At 44.3% G+C, this 22,761-nt stretch overlaps 1 protein-coding gene across 2 annotated transcripts; it reads right to left on the reverse strand.

The window, feature by feature from the left end:
• Positions 1-336: 336 nt before the first annotated feature.
• Positions 337-21,244, reverse strand: rnps1 (RNA binding protein S1, serine-rich domain). 2 transcript variants are annotated; one of them, XM_078240466.1, is made up of 7 exons: positions 21,130-21,244; positions 13,045-13,200; positions 11,489-11,662; positions 6,923-7,025; positions 4,880-5,033; positions 1,343-1,484; positions 337-1,152 (listed from the first exon to the last, which is right to left on the reverse strand). In XM_078240466.1, coding segments are annotated over exons 1-7 (837 nt in total). In that variant the 5' UTR covers positions 21,132-21,244; the 3' UTR covers positions 337-1,046. The 2 variants fall into 2 exon arrangements, with proteins under 2 accessions (XP_078096592.1, XP_078096591.1); XM_078240465.1 differs by having other exon boundaries at positions 11,489-11,668.
• Between the last annotated feature and the right edge of the window lie 1,517 nt (positions 21,245-22,761).

Raw genomic sequence — 22,761 nt, forward strand, 5'->3', positions numbered from 1 at the left:
GCTAATTTTGCACAGGTCTTTAGCATTACCACTGGGCTGTTGTTAGAGCCTCTGCTGTGCCCTGGCATCCAAGCACTCTATCTGACGTACAAACTTACTGGAAAGCAAATTTAAAAAACACACCTTAAAGGAGGCTTGCTGTGAGATTAACTTATAATTCTAACTTCTTGGGAAGGAAATTTTAACTCAGGTAAACACTCAAAATACAAATACTGGGCACCTGGCTGAGGCCTCAATGTTCACTTCAGTCAGGTCAGCCGCTTTAGATTTGTTGGGATTGCAGGATTATCTTTGGATGCATTGCCTTGTGTAATAAAGCCCTCGCTGACTATCAGATAATGATCCTGGGTTTATTGAAGTACAGAAATTATACACAAAAATGGTATAAATACAGCAAAGGATCCAACTAAAAAACAATACAAAAATCCAAAGCAATTGGACAGGGTCACTGCTCAATACTCAGCTCCTGCAGAATGTTGTCGCCTCTGAATAAAACCTCACATCTGAACCCAAACATTACCTCTCATTTCATTTCTTACTTGGATTGGATAAATGGAGCAAACTTCAAACCAGCCCCATCACATTGCCAGGACAGCGTCATTCAAGAGTAGCACCTACTTCAACAAAGCCGTGTTTGTCTTGAGGCCAATCGGACAGAGGGCTTCTAGACAAGCATCAATAGTAGCCATCAGATGCCATGCTGCTAAAGACTATAACTCGATGACTGGATAGTGTCCGTATCTGCCCACATTTAACATATGGACATATTGCAGATTCTCTCTCAGTCTTGGGTTATCCTCCTGCCCTCCATCCCCACCCTACCCCAAACACTGCACACATTATGTGCAAATATGTGAAATACAGAATTTCTCCCCTTGCCCGCCCGCCCACCCACCCACCCACCCATTTAATTAATTACAGAACCAAAGTAAAACACAACCTGAACTGAGTAAGAGATGGGGAAAGTTCATTAAATTTCCGATGTACTTTTGCGCTCCATTTCAAGATTTTGCCTGGGGACAGGATCCCCCGAGATTTCACAGTCTTTATCGTGAGGAGTTTGAGCTGGATCTGCTGCGGTGGCGCCGCCGTCCTGGTGATCGTGACCGGGATCGTCTGCGGACTGGTGACCGTCTGCGAGGTGATCGGGACCTGCGATAGGAAACAAATATTCAATCAGACCTGTATCTCCACACCAACAACCTGCGCTGGAACCAAGCGGCAAGCCCAGGCCAGGAAACCAAGCACCGCGCTGGTCCTCATCATGCAGGGCCACATACTTAAAAATCAAACACCCCTCACCAGTGAACAGTGCTATTCAAACAGCAATCTTGTAACTAACCTCCTCCTCATTCGTGGTGGGGTTCTGCGCCACATGGGTGGAGGTGGTGGCATCCTACGCGGTGGAGTGATCCGTCGTGGCAAAGGTCTGGGTCGAGGAGCCAAGACGGCAGTCGCTGTTACTTCCTGGCCATCAATCTGACCTGCACAGAACAGAAACTGGATAAAATGCAGACAAGACAGAAATCCATCGAGCGACAATCATATTTACACAACATGCTTCAGACGGCGAGTTACTGCTACAGAACAGCAACTGCACAAGAAAACACTAAACATTAACATTAACGATGAGAGGGAAATGGTGGCCAGGACGGCAGGAATAATCTCCCCTCCTCACCGAATAGTACGGTGGGACCTTTATAATCACCCTGCAATCACCAGGACTTTGATTTTAGTTCAGCAGCACTGCCTGCTCCCACCCTCACCCAAGTACCCCACATCTACAGGTTCTCCTTTATCCATGTTGCTGGTAACTTCCACAAAGAACTCTTAATAAATTAGTCAAACACAATTTCCTTTCACAATACTGTGTTGACTGTCTCAGTGCATCAAAATGTTCCAAGTGCCCAGCTATAACCTCCTTAATAATAAATTCTAGTACTTTCCCAATGACAGATGTTAGGCTAATTGGCCTGTAGTTTCCTGCTTTCTGTCTCCCTCTTGAATAGAAAAGTTGAGAAGTTACATTCACTATTTTCTAATCTGATGGGACCTTTCCAGAATCGCAGGAATTTTGGAAATTTACAACAAATGCATTTACTATGCAGCCACTTCTTTTAACACCCTAGAATGCAGGCCATCAGATTCTGGAGACTTAGTTCTAATAATGTTCTCCGCATCCTTTCCTTAGTGATTGAAACTGTTTTCCAAGTTCCTCCATTTCACCTCTTGATTTACAAATATTTCCGGGATATTATTTGTCTTCTTCAGTGAGAGCAAACAAACATTTGTTCAAGGTTTCTGCCATTTTCTTGTTTCTAATTATTAATTTCTCAGACTCTCTTCTCTAGAGGATCAACTTTCACTTCAGATACTTGTAGAAACTCTGTTTTTATATTTCCAGAAGGTTTCTCTCATACTCTAATTTCTCCCTCTTTTAGTCGTTCTTTGCTGGTTTTTTAAGTTCTGTCCAATCTTCTTATCTACCACAAATCTCTGCAGATTGTAAGCTGTTTCTTTCAATTTGATGCTATCCTTAACTTTCTAAGCTAACCACAGACTGTGTGTCCTTCTCATATCATCTTGCTCAGAATCATGAAATATCTCCTTAAGTGTTTCCCACAGCATCTTTACTGTTCTACCCTTTAACCCAATTTCTCGGTTCACCTCAGTCACCTGTCAGAGTCAATGAGCTACAGATACTGAGGTGCAGCAGGGAATGGAAGTTTGCTCCAGAATGTGGACACACTCCTTAGGATTGGGTCTTCCGATTTTCACAATGGTCAGGCACAGGGGGGTGTGACTGCAAGTGAGGAAGATATGGGGATCGAGAAGGCAAAACTATTAAATAAGTTTTTTCCGTTTATATGGATGAGAAAGGGAATGCAGGGTGGAAGAGCAAACCAACCACGGCCCCGTGTACAGGAAGTCATTCAAGCAGGAGGAGTAAATAGGAATGTAGTGGTGGTGGGGACAGTACAGTCAGGGGGATAGACACAGAGTGTAGCTGAGAGTAAGGGCCAAATGGCCTAATTCTGCTTCTATTTTCTATGTTTCTGAAGGTGGCTGTGTTGCCTGCCTGATGACAGGGTTTGGAACATCTGCTCAGGGCTGGAGAGAATCTTGCAGTGGGAGGTGGAGGATTCAGCTGTCATGATCCACACAGGTACCAACGACAAAGTTAAGACTAGAAAAGAGGTTCTCCTTCAGAAGTATGAGCCAAATTAAAAGCAGACCCACAAAGTTAATAGTCTCTCGTTATTACCTGAGCCACACGAGGGAAGATGTGGCAAGGTGACCAAGGTTGGGACCTGAATATGCAAGAGTACCTAACATTTAGGAAGGACAGGAAGCTTGGAACTGGTGTAAGGGGTAGCTCTGCTAATTAAGGATGACATTAGTACAATAGTGAGAGATGACCTTAGTTCTAAAGGTTAAGATACAGAATAAGTTCGGTTAGAGATGAGAAATAGCAACGGTAAGTAGTCACTTGTGGGAGTAGTTTATAGGTCCCCCAACAGTGACTGCAATGTAGGATGGATTATATAGTAAGAAATAATGTGAGGTTGCAAGAAAGGTGCCACAATAACCTCAAATGATTTTAATCTATAGATGGGAAGAATTAGATTTGGCAAAGGTAGCCTGGAGAAGTCAATACAGCATATTTGGGACAATTTCTTAGAGCAGTATGTTCTAAAGCCTTCCAGAGAGAAAGCCATTACAAACCTGGTATGTACAATGAGACATGATTAATTAATTACCTCATAGTAAAGGAGCCTCTAGGTAACAGTGATCATAATATAATTGAATTTCACATTCAGTTTGGGTGAGTTTACTTGGATTTTCAAAAGGCATTTGAAAGGTGCCACATTGAAGGTTACTACACAAAATAAGAGCTCATGGTGTAGAGGATAACACATTAGCACGAATAGAAGATTGGTTAGCTAGCAGGAAGCAGAAAGCAAGAATATGTGAGTCATCTTCAGACTAGCAAGCTGTAGCCAGTGGAATACCACAGGGATCAGTTCTGGGGCCTCAACTATTTACAACCTATATCAATGACTTGGATGAAGGAACCAAATGTATGGTTGCTAAATTTGCCGATGACACAGTAGATAGGACAGTAATTGTAAAAGGACAAAAAGGAGTATGGCAAAGGGATGTAAGAAAGGTTAATTTAAGTGGGCAGATGGAGTATAACGTGCAAAAATGTGAACTTGTCCACTTCATTAGGAAGAATAGAAAAATAGTAAATAACTTAACTGGAGAGACTGTAGAATTCTGTAGTACAACGGGATCTGGGCATCTTTATAAATTAATTATAAAAGTTAGTAGGTAGGTACAGCAAGTGGTCAGGAAGGCATATGGAATCTTGTGTTTACTGCAAGGGAAATGGAATATGCAGCATGGTGGCAAGCACTGCTGCCTCACAGCACCAGGGACCGGGTTCGATTCCCAGCTTGGGTCACTGTGTGGAATCTACACGTTCTCCCCCTGTCTGTGTGGGTTTCCTCCCACAGTCCGAGAGACGTGCTGGTTAGGTGTATTGGCCATGCTAAATTCTCCCTCAGTGTACGTGAACAGGCACCTGAACAGACTGTGGCGATTAGGGCATTTTCACAGTAACTTCATTGCTGTGTTAATGTTAACCTACATGTGACTAATAAATAAACTAAACGTAGAGACATTTTGCTACAGTTGTATTGGGATTGGTGAGACCACATCTGGAGTACTGTGAACGTCTTTGGTCTCCTTACACAAGGATAAAATTGCGTCAGCAATTCAGGGGTGGCTCACTTAAATCATTCCTGGGATGACTAATTACCCAACTGCTCCTGTGTTAAAGCCAAAAAGTGGAGTTGTTTGCATTAGCCGTTACCTCCATCCATATGCTTCAGAGCCTTCTCTGTATCATCCGGATTCTCAAACTCAACATAGGCGTAGCCCTTAGACAGGTGGGGGTGTGAACGGTCCAACGGCATGTCGATCAGCTTGATCTTCCCGTATGTAGAAAAGATCTCCATGATGTGCTCCTGTGGCAGAGAAACAGCAACAGTTATGGCCCGCAGCACGAGAACACAGAGTTCAGAGTGGGACATCCATTCACCCCACAACTTGTACACATACGGCATCTTTAACATAATAAAACATTCCAAGTGTTTCGCAGGTGACACAAAGAAATATACGGTCACATGAGCAAAAGCGTGGTCAGCTTTAAGGAGCATTTCAGAGAGGCAGAGGAGTTTATTTTAAAAATTCCAGAGCTTAGGCCCTAGGAAGTTTAATGCACGTTCATCAATGGTAGAACAATTAGCATCAGGGATGAGCAAGAACCCAGAATTAGACAATTGCAGATATCTCGAAGGGTAGCAGGGCTGGAGCAGATGAGAGAGACAGAGAGGAGCAAGACCATGGAGGGAATTGAAAACAAAGGCACACATTTTTAAAATTGAGGCATTGCCGGACTGGGAGCCAATGAGATTCAGGTTGAATGCAACTTCGCAGCTCACTGAATTGAGGGATGTCATCGCTGGGGGTAGAACACTTTCCATAGAAACCTGGTGCATCAAGCACTCCCACATCAAGCTTTCTTTACCTGTGTCCAAATCCCAGAAGAACAGCACCCAAACTAGAGCTAACAGGCCCAAGACTTCACCATCCAGCAGACAAACTAAACATCTACTGCTTCTGTATTGCTTGCTCACTGCTCTGTCCTTCTTTGAGTGCAGAGTTTGGTTTAGAGAAATTTAACACCATTACATCAATAGAGGATGAATCCTAAATCAGTTAGACAAGATCTGTTGATATCTACAAGATACAGATTTAACAGATACACATGGTCAAATCCTGCCGAAATCTGGACTCTTCCATGTCTCTCCTTAGCCACTGGCTTTCTGTTTTCTTATGTCCTTTATTTCCCTCCCCCATTCCAGCTACTACACTTTTACAGTGCTTTTCCTTCTTTTTTGAACTGGTTCATGCACCCACAGCTCTCCTCCTCCCCACCCCAACTTTTGCTGGGAGTGTGGTGCAGCACAGTGTCCACACATGGCACCAAGGGGCAGTTAGGTCCACTGCTCAGCAACGTCACTGTGAAGGGATTTGCACTTTTGCCATGGAGGGGAAAAATGAGGAGTCTCCCTTCCATATACCTAACTCTTCAACCCTAACCTTTCCCCCTCCAGGGCAGCACGGTGGCACAGTGGTTAGCACTGCTGTCTCACAGCACCAGGGACCTGGATTCGATTCCCAGCTTGGGTCACTATCTGTGTGGAGTCTGCATGTTCTCCCTGTGTCTGTACAGGTTTCTTCCGGGTGCTCCAGTTTCCTCCCACAGTCCGAGAGACATGCTGGTTAGGTGCATTGGCCATGCTAAATTCTCCCTCAGTGTACCCGAACAGGTGCCGGAGTGTGGCAACTAGGGGATTTTCACAGTAACTTCATTGCAGTGTTAATGTAAGCCTACTTGTGACACTAAATAAAAAAACGTTTTCCTTTCTAATGGTGCCTGTGATCATTCTGCATGAAGTGTCTGCACATTCAGCAAGGGATCACTGGATTACAATCCGACGTGGGAAACCTAAATAGAACTGAGATCACTTGTGAAATCACAAGAGAGTTGAGAACAACTCAGTAACAGAGAGAAGCCGCTTGGTAAGTGATCAGTTGAAGTTTTCAGGAGTCAGCAGCAAGGTTGCAAACCCTTCATCATTGGAGGTGAAGGAAACCAATACTTCAAACCATACAACTCATTCAAGAGTAAAATCCTGACAAAGAAAACCCTTCGATCCACACCACCCTGCACTGCGTGGGCCAGAATCGCAGGGTCCCAGTGTCCTCTCCTTCAGAAATCCCAACAGCTCCATCCATTCAAGGCTGCAGTTCATCTCAGGTTGATGTACAATCATAGTTTAACCATCACCTTTGTCACGTTCCTGGTCAGCCTGCCGATGTGTACTTTGGTTGGTCTGGGAGTTGGACTTCTTTTCTTTCTTTCCTTGTCATCTCGCTTTGGGGATTTAGATCTAAAAATGCAACAAACATTAAGTTTATAGCTACACCTGGAGTAGATCATCATTTACTGCAACAGAATGCATTTGATGGGCGAGTCCGGTTCATCCCCCGATTCAGTTAAAGCAAAAAAAAAACAGGACCAGTAGACCACATGGCCCCTCGCGCCTGCACTACCATCCATTAAGATCGTGGCTGATCTTCGACTTCAACCCCACTCTGGAATTATTAACATTGCATACTGCTGTTCAATCAGAAAACAAGATAGATCAGCTTGATAAGCTTTCCCAGAGCTGCCTATTGCCTGACTGTTCTGCCACTGCAGACAGGAAATTAGATGTAGCCTATCACAGCTAGGTAACGGATGGCAACCAAGACTCTCATAACTTTACCCAGCCAGGAATCAACATCTCCAGGAGAGAAGAAAGTTAGAGAAGATTTAATTGAAGACAGTTCAAATAAACAGAGCTGTCCCCACCAACCATCTAAACTCCAATAACCTCCTTGTATTCACCTTCACATCCGTGTCAATGGGGCGGGAAGGAGACTAAGACATCAGTGTGGTGGAACCCTCTACATGAAGGAGAATGTATGAACTCACAATAACAAACTGAAGATATAATATTGCATGTTAATTCTCCTTAATTTCCTGGAAGATGTCCAGTGGACAGGCTATCCCCACATCCATTCAGTTTGGAGAGGTCCTTAGGGAGCGTGCGGACTGCAGACAGGAATGCAAATCTCACAACTTTCCCATGATGGCCAGTGACCAAGTGTGGGTTGCTACAGACCACAGCAAGTTGGTGCCTGCCCATCCCACTGCCCCTCAGCAAACATACACGAGGCATTGGTGAAAAGAATGCCAATCAAATAGGAGATGCAAAGTAACTGCTTAGGGCTGAGAAAATAGCAGATAACATGTTCCCCCTCTTCCCCCACACGTAGCATCACTGACAGGGAACAGAAACATTCCCACTGCTTCTGGCATTCACACTGAATTCTGTAGAAAATACTGTTCTAATAAAATGGAGCATCAAATCATATTGAATTCTTATCAAAAGCAATTAGAAACCATGCAAAGCCACTCCAGCAAAACCCACGTCAATGTTAGATCTGGGAACAGGTGGGTGATGAGGGTCTGTACAAGTGTCATTCTTCAAAAGCAAAATGCTGTGGGTGCTGGTAGTCCAAAATAAAAACAGAAAAGGCTGAAAATGCTCAGCAAGTCAGACAGCTCGGATCAAAAACCTCTCATCAGAACTGGAATCAGAGATGCAACTGGTTTTAAGCAAGTAGACAGGCTGGTTTCTCTGAGAGCTGGAGAACAAATGGGATTGTCTGCGACAGAATGGATGGCAAGAGAGATTACATTAAACCTTAAATATTCATGCCCTCCACGACCAGCATAGTCGCAGCAGCGAGTACCGCCTACATCACACAATGCGCCACTCACAAAGTCTCCTTCAATAGCACCTTCCAAACCCATGACCTCTATCCTCTAAAAGAACAAGGGATCTAGTGCATGGGAATCTGCAAGTTCCCTTCCAAGTCACTCACTATGCTAATTCAGAATTATATTGCTGTTCCTTTACTGGTGCTGGGTCAGAATCCTGGAATCCCTCCCTACCAGCAGAGGGGTGCACCTACCCCACATGGACTGCAGCGGTTCAAGGCAGCGGCTCACCACCACCTTAAGGGCAATTAAAGATGAACAACGCCCACATCCCATGAATGAATAAAACAAATGACAAAAGGGATGATGGTGCAAGGCCAAATTAGATGGCAACTGGCAGGGTAAAGAAACAAAAAAAGTGGGTCTATAGGAACAGCAGAATCACCATCATTAGCTGCCATCCCCAAGAAAATGGAGTTAGAGATTACAAACTAAAATTGTTGAAATTAATGTTGATTCCAAAAGGTGCAAATCAAAAGATGAATTTTTAATTTTTTTAAGTTTATTTTTTAGCGTCACAAGTAGGCTTACATTAACATCCCCTAGTCGCCACACTCCGGCGCCTGTTCGGGTACACTGAGGGAGGATTTAGCATGGCCAATGCACCTAACCAGCACGTCTTTCAGACTGTGGAAGGAAACTGGAGCACCCGGAGGAAACCCACACAGACACGGGGAGAACATGCAGACTCCACACAGACAGTGACCCAAGCCGGGAATCAAACCTGGGTCCCTGGTGCTATGAGGCAGCAGTGCTAACCACTGTGCCACCGCGCCGCCCAAGAGGTGCAATTCTTTAAGTTTTGAGGCTGAGGACAAAAGAATCAGAGTGGGAATAGGACAGAGAATCGGAATTTCAATGTGGAGCTCTGATTTTAACCAAATTCCCAGCATGACCTGTTTCCAATGGAACTAGTTCCACAGCTGGCACAGTATCCCTGCAAACCCACTTGTAGAATCATAGAATTGCAGATTGATACAGCAACAGATGAGGCCCATTCAGCCCATCAAATCTGTGTCAGTTCTTTGAAAAAGCTATCCAATTGGCCCCACTTCCTGTCCTTTCCCCATAGCCCTGTAAATGCTTCACTTCCAACACTTAAGAATTCATTTTTGAAAATTACTATGGAATCTGCTTCTAATGCCCTGTCAGGAAAGACACATTCCAGATCAAACAACTCTCAGTGTAAAACATCCTTCATGCCGCCTCTGGTTCTTTTTCCAATCATTGTTGTCTAGTTGTTACTGAAACAGTTTCTCTTTCACTTCATCAAAATGCAGTGTTTCGTTAATGTTTAGCATAACTCCCTTGCTTTAATACTCTACGTACCAGTTTGGTGGTTCAGATAGAATGCACCAATTGATGATTAATCCTGAACAAAAATGTATGCCTTCCTCACAGCTGCAGACCAGAAATGAATCCACAAATGTGCTCAGATTACACATCAAAGCAGTTGTAATTAACATGTCTGAAATCAACTAGCTCTTTAACAAAAGGTTGAGTGATCCCGTGTCAACTTTACAAATTCACTCTCAGGATGAATACTTTGCTGGGAAGGCTGGCATGTAATGCCCATCGCTAGTTTCCAAAAAGGTGACAGTGAGTTAGTCTCTCGATCCAGTGTAGCAGTTGATACAACTGTGGTTTGCTAGGTTACCACATATACTAGAGTAATATTTGATCACATGTAAAAGTTCACCCTAAATTTTGGCCAAAAAATCCTTTATTTTTATAAACCTCAATTCACTATTTATTAAAGCAGTACTTGCAAATGCAATCCCCTGCACCAAGGCTTAACTCAAGGGCTGAGATCAGTCACCATGACATTTGCCAATGGCATGGTCCTTCCCTTCCCCGGCCTCCAAGCAGCACTAAAGCGCAGGCTGAGCAGATACTGCCATTTTCTCTCCCAGGTTGTGGGACTTGGGGGATGCTCCCTGGATGTGGGAGCACAGCATAATGAAACCATATCAGGGAGTGGGTTCAAGTTCGATACCTCTATAGGATTTTGATGGGAAGACTATGTTGACAGGTCATTAGGTTTGACTAACACCCTGTGAGGACAGAAAAGGTGGATCAATGTGGACCCAAATTTCATGCTCCCTGAAAGACTGGGAGCTCCAAGTCCAGTTCAAAATTCACGGAACTGAAAAAACAAATCTTCACGGTGACTGGTTAGCTAATTGGTATGCAATGGACCAATTAAGACTTGGCATTGTGTTGGAAAGCAAAGACAAGTTCCACTGTATAGGACAGCTATTGGACATGTATCTCAATGATGAGTGTGCTGATCACATGTTTTCATACATGTCAGCCATGGTTTCCCCCATTAACTTTTAATTGGAAGCAAGTCCTTCAAAAACATTATCCATCTAAAAATCAACCCCTAACTTTTTGCCTTAAAGATGGGTCCCAAAAATTCAACTTTTACCTGAGTTTATGCGCTATTTCAGACAAGAGTAGACTACGTAGGTATAGAACTGGAGTAACATGAAGGCACAGACTGGACAAGAATAGCAGGCTCCCTCCTTGGAAGGATATTAATAAACCACTCAAGCAAAACCAAAACACTGCAGATACTGAAAATCTTAAGAACAGAAAGTGCCGGAAATACTCAGCAGGTCTGGCAGCATCGGTGGACAGAACTATTCAGGTCAATGACCCTGTCTCCACAGATGCTGTCAGACCTGCTGAGTATTTCCAGCATTTCCTGTTTTTGTTACATTAGGGAGCCAGCTGGGAATTTATAACAATCCAACAGCTTCATGGTCACTTTTACTGAGACCAGCTTTCTATTGGTAGATTTTTTTTAAAACAGCTTAACTCAAATTCTCAAACAGCAACAGTGGGGATTTGAACTCGTGCTTCCTGGATCATTAGTTCTGCAGTTTAATCACTGAAGAAGTCGTCCAAACTGGAAGTCTGAACAAGATCTGGTTCCTGCGCCAGAGACATTTACTGATAGAAGAGTTTTACTGATTTGCTTGTGACAGCTCTGGTTGCACGAGCTTTTACTGTACTCACTTTGAACGAGTGCGTCTCCTGTTAGTGTGTCTGCGCCGGGACGGGCTCGGAGATCCGGAGGAAGTGCTGGAGCTGGAACTACGGGAACTGCTGGAACTTCCAGAGCGACTGGAGGCAGAGGATGAGCTCGATCCACTGCTGGAGGCAGAGGTGGAACTGGATCCTGAACTGGAGCTAGAACTAAAAATATGACAGAGACAATTACCAAGAGAGAGAGAAGCATCCTAGCAAACAGCAGACTTGCCCAGGATCCAGGCTGACCAATGCCCTTCACATCTCAACACAAGCAGCATCACATTTTATTCAGTCCCTTCCAACTTTGGTAGATGCACACTTGACTTTCAGATCTTAGCAACTGCACTGCTCTCTATTCAACGTCCTAAGCACACAGTCTAACAGTGAGACTCACAAGCTGACAGCAGTCTACTGCATACTAAATGGCAAACCATGTCACCAAAGTCAACTGAACCTGGTTTTATTGCCATTCAGGGGCTTTCTGATAAACGTATCGTGTGGATGAAGTCTTAGAGACCAGTAGCTCAAAGATTTATCACACCACGCTCCAAGTTAGCTGATCTTAGCCAAGGACACTGGACAGCCAGCTGGAGCAGAAACCCTGGCTCATTTTGCCCCCAACACAAACAGTAATGCCCCAAGGGCTCTCTTGGCTGTGTCCCACAATCAGATATGGTCTTCCTACACTGTATGGGATTTAGAATGACTTTTAATTCTGCTGAACCTTTCACCTTAGCAATGTGAAAAATAGGAATTTTTATTTAAATCACATCTCCCTAATATTCAAAGCTCTTTGCATATAATTAATTAATCTCTAAAGACCAGTCACTATCGTTTGGCAGGTAAATATCATTCTAGAGTCAGGGGCCACATTCGACAAGATGAAAGAGCAGTGAATCTGTTCTTGGCATTGGTTGAGAGAGAAATGCTGGCTCGGACTCCGGAGAACTCCCAGCTTTGCTTTTGATAGCACAATAGGCCACTTGAACGGACTTGTTTTACATTTTATCCAAAGGACAATACTTCCAACATTCAATCACTACAGGATTGGAGTGTCTGCTTAGCTACGTGCTCAAGTCTCCGATCCTGGGCTGGAATCGCAGCCCAGTGACCAACAGGCTGCAACAACCAGCCCTTTATAATGTCAATTAGCATGAAAGGGTGGTGGGTGTCTGGGGCGGGCTGCCGGAGGTGTTGGTAGAGGTGGGTACAATTTTGTCTTTTAAAAAGCATTTAGATAGGTACATGGGTACGATGGGTATGCGGGAAATTGGAACTAGCTTACGGGTTTTAAAAAAAAGGGTGGCATGGACAAGTTGGGCCGAAGGGCCTGTTTCCATGATGTAAACGTCTACTGCAAGAAACAATTCAACCACTAGTGGATTTTCTTTAAAAGAATTTGGGGTTAGCATATTAGTGTGCATACACACTGCTGCCCCATACAAACTACACTGCACACTCGAGGCCTGCCTTCGGGAAAAAAAACTTTAAATATTAAATAGACCCCTATTGGATCCCCAGCCCATCCACTCCCCCTGTACCTGGTGCTGCTGCTCCCAGTTGAGGCACTCCTCCTCTTGCGGGTCTTATCACGACCTCGTTCTTTCTCACTTGACTCCTTAATGCTGGATTTTTCTTTGTTCCTGTCTTTGGATTTCTCTTGGGTGTGTTCTTTACGCTTGGTTGGTGATGGAGCCCTGTTAGAGAAAAGAGAGAATGTTAGGAATTGTTGTGTCAAAGAAAGCAAGGAGCTGCCAACAAATGCTGTCCCAATCAAATGGAGTGTATGTTGAAGAGCAACCCATAATCCTGCACCTCATCAAGATCTGAAATTAAATCAGGATAACGACATACAACAGCTCCTTCAGAATTTACATAGAAACATAGAAGATGGGAGCAGGAGGAGGTCATTTGGCCCTGGTCTGCCATTCATTGCGATCATGGCTGATCGTCCAACTCAGAAGCCTAATCCTGCTTTCTCCCAATAACCTTTGATCCCATTCACCCCAAGTGCTATATCCAGCTACCTCTTGAATACATTCAATGTTTTGGCATCAACTACTTCCTGTGGTAATGAATTCCACAGGCTCACCACTCTTTGGGTGAAGAAATGTCTCCCCACCTCTGTCCTAAATGGTCTACCCTGAATCCTCAGACTGTGGCCCCTGGTTCTGGACACCCCCACCATCGGGAACATCCTCCCTGCATCTACCCTGTCTAGTCCTGTTAGAATTTGAGAAGTCTCTATGAGATTAATTTAACAGTGCAGACAAATCTCTTGTCTTTCAGGTGCTGACTGACATATGTATTTCCAGTATTTCCTACTTTTTCAGCACAAAGGAACAAGAGGAGGCCATTCAGACCCGCAACCCTGTTCTGCTATTTAATTAGGCTGTGGCTGGTCTGTACCTCAAGTTCATTTACCTGCTATGTTAATAATTAGGAAGCTGGAATAACACATCTAAAAATGCCTGACAGGACAGCAGACACTGAAGTAAGAAATAGCTCATGAACCCTAACACTCAACACTTGCCTAAACCGAGATCTCCGAGTACCTCACACGTACCAGCAATCCAATATATACATAACTAGACCTCACCAAACCACACAACAAACTAAGCAGGTGCTACCAATAGTGGTTTCAGAGCACCGTTTGTACCTCATTGTGTTTGTGCAGAACACCATTCTGTCATAGTCCCAATTCCAATGTACATAGAACATAACAGCGCAGCACAGGCCCTTCGGCCCTCGATGTTGCGCCGACCTGTGAAACCAATCTAAAGCCCCTCTAATCTACACTATTCCAATATCATCCATATGTTTATCCAATGACCATTTAAATGCCCTTAATGTTGGCGAGTCCACTACTGCTGCAGGGAGGGCATTCCACACCCTTACTACTCTCTGAGTGAAGAACCTACCTCTAACATCTGTCCTATATCTATCACCCCTCAATTTAAAGCTGTGCCCCCTCGTGCCAGCCAACACCATCCGAGGAAAAAGGCTCTCACTATCCACCCTATCTAATCCTCTGATCATCTTGTATGACTCTATTAAGTCACCTTCTTCTGACAAAAACAACCTCAAGTCCCTCAGCCTTTCCTCATAAGACCTTCCCACCATACCAGGCAACATCCTAGTAAATCTCCTCTGCACCCTTTCCAATGCTTCCACATCCTTCCTATAATGCGGCGATGTCCAAGCATTGGCCAAAGACACATTTTGGAACTGCTCTCCGGTGGAAAAGACCACAAGATTGGATTAATAGCAGGCTTAGAAATAAAGACAAACGGTGCAGGAAAAACTCAGTGGGTCTGGCAGCATCTGTGAAGAGAGAAATAGAGTTAATGCTTTGAGTAATCTTCTTCTGAACTTAGAGTACATATTGGACACGGAACATTAACTCTGTTTCTCTCTCCACAGATGCTACCAGACCTGCAAGTTTTTCCCAGGACTTTTTGTTTTTATTCCGGATCTGCAGCATCCACGGTATTTTGCTTTTGTAATAATGGACTCTGTTGTCCATTTATTCCAATTCTCCCAGAGTATCAAATCTGACTTTGTTTCCACATCTGTATTGGTTTTCTTAAAAAATGTGCCCCAGGTCCTGATTTCTACTATCATTGCTGGAAATCTGTTGATGGCCCTGCATGTAGAGGACTACATCCCACTGTTTATCCTCAACGTTCTTCTCTCACGCCCAACATACGCCTTTCCCGAGTGCTCTTTGTACTTGAAAGTCCTACTCTGGTTTTATCCTTTCCACCTCACCAACTCTTCAGTATACTGTAATAAGCTTACTATTGTTCACTTTTCTTTTAATCTTGGAGATTGATACTAAATGAAATGAGATTTTTATGTTGTTGCTCAATAACACTAGTGCACATTTAACATCAGTCAAGGGTGGAAACAACAATGCCTCAAGGAAGCAGAGAATGCATTCAAATTAACCCTAATGAACAAGAAAAGGGCTGTGTGGCCTGTCATGCTGTTTCACCACACATAATCATCTCTGAGCTTTACCTCAACTCTACTTTCCTGCCCTATACCCAAACTATACTTTGCTTTAAAACGTTATTTTGCTGGTGAAACACTAACCATTTATTAAGACTCGATGACTGTCATCATTCCATTCCTAAGCAGAAAACTCGCAGTAAACTAAGTCAGTGCAATAACTAATTTAGAACCCACATCCAGGGTGGTTAGCAAAGCCAGCTGGTCAATGACAACATAATGAGTTCTCCACCACACTTTCCACACTGCCAGTTCCTGCAGCGATGACTGATCATCCACTGAGTGTCTGCCATGCACAGTGTCAACGTGTTCCCTGTTCCATTAGTCATAGGTTACAAACAATCAAATCTATTCACCTTAAACCTGTCATTTTAGTACAGATCCACCCAAATGATTATCAACAGTCTCTGCACTGCGTATTCTGACAATGAGAGAGCGCAAAGGTTTAAGAGAGTGGATAGAGGCTCCAATCAGAGTTTACGCACATTCCCTTACAATTAATGTGGTGCCTTGTAAGAGAACAAATTTCCTTCAGGGTCCAATTTAACTTTGGCCCCAAGCTCTGGATAGCAGCACAGCTGCGTCATCCCTTCAATTATTTTTTTAATTGTTCATTCTGGGATTGAGAGTATCGCTGGCTAGGCCAGCATTTATTGCCCATCCCTAATTGATCTAGATGGCAGTGATGAGTCATCTTCTTGGACCATCATAGTCCATGTCCTGTAGGTACATCCACAAAAACGTTAGGGAGGAAGCTCTGGGAGTTTGACCCAGCAGCAGTGAAGGAATAGTGATATAGTTCCAAGTCAGGATGGTGCGTGACTTAAAGGGGAACTTACAGATGGTAGTGTTGCTGTGAGTCTGCTGCCCTTGTCCATTTCGGTGGTAGAGATCACAGAGTTTAGAGTGTTACAGTGCATCTTGTGAATGATGAGAATGCAGGTCACCAGCAAGTTACTACACATTAGCAACAGGAAATGTAGTTTGACACAAGCAGGTCATCTCAGACAGATGCAATAAGATGTTAAGGAACTACCATCCCAAGTGAGGATTCCACATTTTCAGGAGTTGGGGTACATGCAAGGGACCAGAGCTGGAGAAACACAGATCTCAGAGGGTTGTCGGGCTGAAAGAGATTGCAGAGATAGTAAGGGGGTTGTCGGACTGAAAGAGATTGCAGTAAGGGATTTGAACGCAAGGGTGAAAATTTCGAATTTGAAGCAACAATGAGCCCAGAGTCAATGTGGATCAACAAGGATAAGGAACAAGATCGTGCTGTGCACAAATTGACCACCGCATAATGTCACTGGATTTTCTATTACTTGGTGAATTGCTTCAATAGATCAGATTGGGTGCGGTATAAACACAAGTCTTTCTATCCTTCTTCTCAATGTTAATCACAACAACCAGACAAAGGGCTCAGCTATATCACATCATCAGAGTTGATGTTACACGGCAAGGCCCAGACAGCATCAGCTCTGCCAAAGTACCAATCAATCAAAAAAGACACAAATAAGTCCTTTTACTGACTTTTGAGTCTGAGTTGGGAGAGTGAAGGAAAGATACCCAGGGTTCCCATTTCTGATCACCCAAATCCAGTCTATTCTCAGTGATGGACAAAGAAGATCCCAAGCAAGAAGAGCAGGAAGTTCTCCCTGATGCTTTGAAGAGTCATATCAACTCAAAATGTTAACTTTCTCTCTCCACAGATGCCAGATCTGCTGAGTTCTTCCAGTATCTTCTGTTATTAGTTCTCCTTCGTGTCCTGGTCAGTATTTGTCCCTCAATCAACACCATTAAAACAGATTCTCAGCTCATTATCATGTTGCTGTTTGTGGAAGCTTGCCATGTGCAAACTGACTACAGTGTTTCCTACATTACAGCAGTGACAACACTTCAAATGGCTGTATTTGGGACATCCTAAGATCAAGGAAGGTGCCTATAATAACTAATTTCAACACCAATAACTGACCACTTTCACTGACTCCTGCCGCGGAGTGAATACGAGTGAACACTAACTCAGGGCATGCTTAGGTGATCAAATCACCCATTACTAATCATAGAATTATAGCAAGTTTACAGCATACGAGGCCATTCAGCCCAGTGCGTCCATACTATCCCACTGGCAGAGCACTTCACCTAGTCTCGCCCACAGCTTTGCAAGGTCTCCTCTTCAGATAATTATCCAAATCCCTTTTGAAAGCTGCAATTGAATCTGCCTCCATCACACACTCAAGACACCCAGCTCCTGATCTCATTACAGCCTTGGTCCAAATATGGCTGAAATACCAAGCTCAAGTGGAGAGGTGAGAGTGGCTGCCCTTGATATCAAGAGTGTGGCAAGGAGGAGCCCTAGCAAATCTGAAGTCAATGAGAATAGAGGGGAAAACTCTCCACTGACTGGAGTCATATCTAGCACAAGGTAAGATGGTTGTGGTTGTTGGAAGTGAATCATCTCAGTCCCAGGACATCAGTGCAGGAGCTCCTCAGGGTAGTGTCCGAGGCCCAACCATCTTCAGCTACTTCACTGATCTTCACTCCATCATAAGGTGAGAAGTGGGGATGTTCACTGATGAATGCACAATGTTCAGCACCATTTGTAGCTACTCAGACACTGAACCAGTCCATGTCCATACACAGCAAGACCTGGACAATACTCATGCTTGGACTAATCAGTAGCAACAACAATCACACCACACATGTGCCAGGCAATGACCAGCACCAACAAGAGAGAATCCAACTATCGCCTCTTGATATTCAATGCCATTACCATCGCTGAATCCCCCATATCAACACCCTGGGGTGACCACTGACTAGAAACGGAACTGGACTAGCCATATAAATACTGTGGTTACAACAGGTCAGAGATTGGGAATTCTGCAGCAAGTTAAGTCATCTCTCAACTCCACAAAACCTGTCCCCCATCTTTAAGGCACAAATCAGGACTGTGATGGAATACTCTCCTGGATGGGTGCAGCTCCAACAACACAAGCTGGACATCACCAGGACAAAGTAGCCCAGTCGATTGGCATCCCATTCATCATGGTCAACATCACTCCCTCCACAACCAACACACAATATCAGAAGTGTGTGCCATCTACAGGATGCACCGCAGCAACCCATCAAGGCTCCTTCGACTTCCAAACCCGTGACCTCTACCACCTAGAAGGATAAGGGCAGCATGTGTAGGGGAACACAGCACCTTCAAGTTCCCCTCCAAGCCACTCACCACCCTGACTTGGAAATATGATGTCATTCCTTCACTGTCATTGGGTCAAAGTCCTGGAACCCCCTTGCCGAACAGCATTGTGGATGTTCCCACAACACATGGACTGCAGCGGAGCGGTTCAAGGCAGCAGCTCACCACCATCTTCTCACAGGGAATTGGGAATAGGAAATAAATGCACCCACATCCCATGAACAATTTTTTAAAATTCCACTGCGTAAAAATGTTTTTCATGTCGCCTATGGTTCCTTTGTCAATCACCTTAAATTGCTGCCCTCTGATCCTGAACCCTTTCACCAATGGGAACAGATTCTCTTTCTATCTACTCTGTCCATATCCCTTCCCTGATTTTGAACGTCCCCATCAACCTTCTCCAAGAACACCTAAACTTCTCTAATTTATCTACGTAACTGCAGGTCCCTCATCCCTGGAACCACTCTTGTAAATCTTTTCTGCAATCTCTCTAATGCCTTCACATTCTTCCTAAAGTACCGAGTTGGACACAATATTCCAGTTGAGACCAAACTAGTGTTTCATAAAATTGATCAAAGCTTCCTCGCGTTTGTAGTCTATGTCTCTGTTTATAAAGCCTGGATCTCACACCTTTTTAACCACTTTCTCAACATATCCTGCCACCTTCAATGACTTATGCACATATACCTGCAGGTGTTTGTTCCTGAACTCCCTTTAAAATTACCCTTTGGTTTATACGCTCCTCCTGATTCTTTCCAAAATACATCACTTTCCAGCATTACTTCCTCTTTTGCCAATTTTTAACCCATCCAGCATTTCAATTGCCTCCTTTTCACCGAGACCCCAGTAGCATCTTTAGTAAAGACCGATGCAAAGCAGCTCTTTAACATTCAGCCATACCCTGCCTCCCTGCATAAATGTCTCTTTTTGGTTCCTAAGTGGCCAAATCCCTCTGTTTACTATCCTTTCAATATTTAGATGCCCATAGAAAACTTTTGCAATTCATTTTATGATAGCCACCAGTCTCGTCTCATACCTTCTCTTTGCCTCATTTCCTTTCTAATCACCCCACTGAGCTTTCTAGTCAGCCTGATTCGCACCTGTATAATCAACCTGATATTTGTCATTTACCCCATTTTTCTGCTTCCTTTTCATGCTTTTGTTACCTCTACACTTGACTATTCCATCACAGCCCTGGCTGGTCTCGCACATTTTAACCTCCTAAACTATGTTGCCTGTGTCTTAACTCAATGCAAGTTCCATTCCCCCATCATTCCTGTGTTCACGGACCTACACCGGCTCCCTGGTCAAGCAACGTTTTAATTTTAAAACTCTCATCCTTGTTTTCAAATCCTTCCACGGTTTCACATCTTCCTATCTCTAATCACCTCCAGCCCACAAATACCTGAGATATCTGCACATCTCTAATTCCAACCTCTTGTGCATCCCAATTTTAATTGCTTCATCCTTAATCACCATGCATTCTGTCGCCTAGATCTTAAACTCTGGAATAACTACCCTACACCTCTCTCCCCACTAACTCACTTTCTTCCTTTCAAACACTCTACCTCTTTGACCAAGTTGTGGCTCAATGTTATATTTTGTTTTAGAACATTCCTGTGAAGCGCCTCGAGATGTTTCATTATGTTGAAAGTGTTATAGATAAAAGTTGTCATTCATCTCACGTCATTATTTGTTATTCTGGGTACTTTGGCTTTGTTATCCTACTCCCCACCCTTCATGGGAATGTACCTCAATTATACCCAAATATCATCTCTTTAAAAGTAACCCATTATAAAATTATAGTATTGGTTGGCAATCTTTGATTCCAATTTACCCAGGCCAGATCCATTCCCATCTCATTGAAATTAACTCTCCCACTAAGTATTGTTTTAAAATTTTGGCTTGTTCTTTGCCTGTTTCCATGGTTAACCTAAACTTTGTAATACTATATTCATTGTCCCTTAAGTGATTCCCTGCTGACAGGACCCACCTCATTCCCCAGAACCAAATCCACTGTTTAAGGATACAGATGGAGGGTGGGTATTTTGGGGGAGGTACTCAAGGTGGGTGGAAACTGCCCCAGCAACCAGTCAACAGGAGACGGGAAGAGAGGAAACGACACAAGCCCGGCAACTGGGCTGGTTAGGAGTGAACCCCGGGGTCAATCACAGCCCCAGTTAGAGCGCGGCTCTCCTCTCCCCCCCCCCCCCCCTTCAAGTCAATAGGGTTCCTCCGCTAGGCCTCAGGCTCCGTTCTACACCCAGATTCTAATCCTGTACAAAGGGAGCATTCATCGGTATAAAGGCGTCACAGTGCAGTGAACGCGAGCCACCCCCAGCGCGCCGAGCCGACTCCCGCTGCAGCCAAAGCGGCCCCCGGCCCCGATGGACACGGATTGCCATCCACTCACATTCCGCTCTCTCCGTTCTCACTCTGTGATCCCAGGGCCCGCAAACCGTCCCGCTCACTCCGCCTTACCCATCGCGCGCTGCGTCATGACGCGCAACGCCTGCTGTACCGCCGGCCGGCAGCAGAGGGAGTGAGAGCGCCGTCAGCGGAACCGCCAGGGATCACTGGGGGTACAGGGCATACACAGTAAGAAGTCTCACAACACCAGGTTAAAGTCCAACAGGTTTATTTGGTAGCAAATGCCACTAGCTTTCGGAGCGCTGCCCCTTTGTCAGGTGGAGTGGAGAAATGCTCACAAACAGGGCATACAGAGACACAAACTCAATTTACAGAATAATGATTGGAATGCAGTCTTTACAGATAATCAAGTCTTAAAGGTACAAACAATGTGAGTGGAGAGAGCATTAAGCACAGGTTAAAGAAATAAGAACATAAGAAATAGGAGCAGGAGTAGGTCATCTAGCCCCTCAAGCCTGCTCCGCCATTCAATAAGATCATGGCTGATCTGATAGTGGGTTCGGTTCCACTTACCCGCCCGCTCCCCATAACCCTTAATTCCCTTAATGGTTAAAAATCTATCTATCTGTGACTTAAACACATTTAACGAACTAGCCTCTACTGCTTCATTGGGCAGAGAATTCCAAAGATTCACTACCCTCTGGGAGAAGAAGTTCCTCCTCAACTCTGTTCTAAATTGACTCCCCCGTATTTTGAGGCTATGCCCCCTCGTTCTTGTTTCCATTGTAAGTGGAAATAACCTCGCTGCTTCTACCCTGTCTAGCCCCTTCATTATCTTATATGTCTCTATAAGATCTCCCCTCAACCTTCTAAACTCCAGTGAGTACAGGCCCAGTCTACTCAATCTCTCCTCATAAGCTAACCCCCTCATCTCCGGAATCAACCTGGTGAGCCTTCTCTGTACCCCCTCCAAAGCTAATATATCCTTTCTCAAATAAGGGGACCAAAATTGTACACAGTACTCTAGGTGCAGCCTCACCAGTACCCTGTACAGTTGCAGCATGACCTCCCTGCTTTTATACTCCATCCCTCTCGCGATAAAGGCCAACATTCCATTTGCCTTCTTGATCACCTGCTGCACCTGCAAACTGAGTATTTGTGATTCATGCACAAGGACCCCCAGGTCCCTCTGCACAGTAGCATGTTGTAATTTTTCACCGTTTAAATAATTGTCCATTTTACTATTATTCCTTCCAAAGTGGATAACCTCACACTTACCAACATTATACTCCATCTGCCAGATCCTTGCCCACTCACTTAGCCCATCCAAATCTCTCTGCAGACTCTCTGTGTCCTCCACACAATTTGCTTTCCCATTCACCTTTGTGTCATCCGCAAACTTTGTTACCCTACACTCGTTTCCCTCCTCCAGATCGTCGATGTATATGGTAAATAGTTGAGGCCCCAGCACCAATCCCTGCGGCACACCACTAGTCACTGATTGCCAACCGGAAAAGCACCCATTTATCCCGACTCTCTGCTTTCTGTTAGATAGCCAATCCTCAATCCACGTTAACACTTTACCCCCAACTCTGTGTACCTTTATCTTCTACAGCAACCTTTTGTGAGGCACCTTATCGAATGCCTTCTGGGAATCTAAATATACCACATCCAC

This window comes from Mustelus asterias, chromosome 23, assembly GCF_964213995.1.
Source record: "Mustelus asterias chromosome 23, sMusAst1.hap1.1, whole genome shotgun sequence".
NCBI lineage: Eukaryota > Metazoa > Chordata > Chondrichthyes > Carcharhiniformes > Triakidae > Mustelus > Mustelus asterias.

Excerpts from the sequence above, each read along its gene's own strand:
- rnps1 (XM_078240465.1), bottom strand. Across the intron at positions 11,669-13,044 it reads ACTGGGAGCAGCAGCACCAG|TTCTAGCTCCAGTTCAGGAT; the intron begins GTACAGGGGGAG and ends TCATATTTTTAG. Across the intron at positions 1,153-1,342 it reads CCACCACGAATGAGGAGGAG|GTCCCGATCACCTCGCAGAC; the intron begins GTTAGTTACAAG and ends TTCCTATCGCAG.